This window comes from Penaeus japonicus, unplaced genomic scaffold (genome assembly GCF_977035675.1).
Source record: "Penaeus japonicus unplaced genomic scaffold, GWHDUDI00000001_assembly GWHDUDI00000003, whole genome shotgun sequence".
In the NCBI taxonomy this organism is placed as follows: Eukaryota; Metazoa; Arthropoda; class Malacostraca; order Decapoda; family Penaeidae; genus Penaeus; species Penaeus japonicus.
The window spans coordinates 37,160,250-37,162,749 of NW_028234405.1; the positions used below are offsets into that span (position 1 = coordinate 37,160,250).

General features: G+C 42.8%; 1 protein-coding gene across 1 annotated transcript in view; it reads left to right on the top strand.

Annotated features, from left to right (window-relative positions):
* The window catches only part of LOC122251189 (uncharacterized), a 16,565-nt gene that overhangs the window by 3,681 nt on the left and 10,384 nt on the right, over positions 1 to 2,500 (top strand). Inside the window, exons 2-4 of the mRNA XM_043012905.2 lie at positions 717 to 765; positions 1,214 to 1,334; positions 2,162 to 2,292. Coding sequence (XP_042868839.2) covers positions 718 to 765; positions 1,214 to 1,334; positions 2,162 to 2,292 — 300 coding nt within the window. The 5' untranslated portion in view covers position 717. The remainder of the gene's footprint in view (positions 1 to 716; positions 766 to 1,213; positions 1,335 to 2,161; positions 2,293 to 2,500) is intronic.

Here is a 2,500-nt window from a genome sequence, read left to right on the forward strand (position 1 = left end):
AGAGGGTGAGAGAGAGAGAGAAGTGATATCTAGAGAGAGAGAGAGAGAGAGAGAGGGTGAGAGAGAGAGAGAGAGAGAGAGAGAGAGAGAGAGAGAGAGAGAGAGAAGGAATATAGAGAGAGAGAGAGAGAGAGAGAGAGAGAGAGAGAGAGAGAGAGAGAGAGAGAGAGAGAGAGAGAGAGAGAGAGAGAGAGAGAGAGAGAGAGAGAGAGAGAGAGAGAGAGAGAGAGAGAGAGAGAGAGAGAGAGAGAGAGAGAGAGAGAGAGAGAGAGATAAGTGGAGATATCTAGAGAGACAGAAGGAACAGAGAGGAAGAAACAATTTGGAGGAGAAAACTGGAAAGGAAGGGAGGGAAGAGACTAAGGGAGGGAGGAGAGAGCTCAAAAGGTAAGGAAGTAGAGATCGAGAAGGAGAGAAGAGACGGAAAGGAAGGGAGAGAAGGAAACGCTCGAGAGGGAAGGAGGGAAGACCTCGAGAGGAAAGGAGGAAAGGAGGGAAGAGTAATAATAACCATAATTGTTGTTATCATTATAATTATCATCATCATTACCATTACTATTATTATCATTAATATCATAATAACTATAATGACAGCAAGTATAATGATAACAACAGTGATAATAATGATGGTAACATTAACGAGAATAATGGTGATAATAGTAATAAGACAATAAAAAGAATGATGATGATAAAGATATACTTCTTTTTCTCCCCAGGATGAGACACCGCCTGATGTTGACTCTTCCCGCGCTCACCCTCCTCGCGGTAAGCAGTGCATTTTTCGAATGTTGCCCCTTTGGAGATGATTTGACAAATGAAACATGCAGAGTCTCAAAGCCAATGTTTAAATAACTTTATTTTGTACAAAAACACATTTACTGTCCATGTACGGTGTTTGTATTCTAGTAATAATGATGAAGTAGAACATAATCCGTAACATGTACTATGGGGAAGAGATGACAATTGAAAGATGTATGGCCTGGAAGCCCACGCCGAAATTAAGGAATATTTGGAAATCAAAATTTTACTTTCTATTAACTAATGATGTTTGTATTCTAATGGCTATGTACGTGACATAGCAGTTACACAAAGGCTTATGCAAAAGACCAGCAATTACTCGCAGCCATTGCGCAAAATTCAGTCTGCGCGCCATAGCAATTGCACAGAGACCTGAACAAATGAGCTAGCAACTGCAGAACTTCCCTTGTTGCAGGTGGGCGTGTGGGGCCACGGGCGCCTGATGGACCCGCCCGCAAGGAACGCCATGTGGAGGCTCGGCTACCCGAACCCCGTCAACTACAACGACAACGAGCTCTACTGCGGAGGATTCGTAGGTGAGATAAGACAAACCTTTGCGGATGTTTTTCTTTTCTTTTCATTGCCTTGAGTAGTAAAGAGATTTGTGGATGTGGCAGGTTTACTTCAAAATTGTTTGAAAACTAGACTTATAGATTTTGGTTTGTTCAAGTTACGATTAGAAAAAATATATATTAATATATGGTGGATCTAATTTGCATAATCATAATCTAGAATGACATAGAGACAATAGGAGAACCGCAAAAGATTTTTACTCCTGCGTCCAATTTTCATTTGATTCATAAGGACACCTCTCACACATACTTTTTTATAATCCGTATAATCATCTCACAAACAACCAATTTGTTGTATAAAAATAAATAACAGAATTAATAGCAGATTTGTAAATGAACAAGCGAAAAACAAAACAGCTCAAATTAATAGAATAATGACACCATTTTTTATATATATATTTATCATGTAAGTTATACGAACGAACGAGAGAGAGAGAGAGAGAGAGAGAGAGAGAGAGAGAGAGAGAGAGAGAGAGAGAGAGAGAGAGAGAGAGAGAGAGAGAGAGAGAGAGAGAGAGAGAGAGAGAGAGAGAGAGAGAGAGAGAGAGAGAGAGAGAGAGAGAGAGAGATGGAGTGAGAGAGAGAGAGAAAGAGAGAGAAAGAGAGAGAGAGAGACAGAGACAGAGAGAGAAAGAAAGAAAGAAACAGAGACAGAGAGAGAAGCAGACAGAGACAGAGGCAGAGAGAGAAGCAGACAGGCAGACAGACAGACAGAGAGAGACAGGCAGACAGAGAAAACATAATAACACTTGCTCTTTTCCCCATTAAAGTCTCTTCTCTTCCCCTCTTAGTCCAGTACCAGCAGAACGAAGGGAAGTGTGGCGTCTGCGGTGACAATTACGTCGCCAAAGAGCCACGACCACACGAAGCGGGAGGCCTTTATGCCAACGGGATCATCGGAAGGAGATACGTCGCGGGGCAGGTGAGGGGGAGGAGGAGAGGAAGAGGAATAAGGGGGGAGAAGGAGGAGAGGAAGAGGAAAAAGGGGAGAGAAGGAGGAGAAAAGGAAAAAGGGGGGAGAAGGAGGAGAGGAGGAAAAAGGGGGGGAGAAGGAGAGGAAGAGGAATAAGGGGAAGGAGGAGAGGAAGAGGAATAAGGGGGAGAAGGAGAGGAAGAGGAAAAAGGGGGGA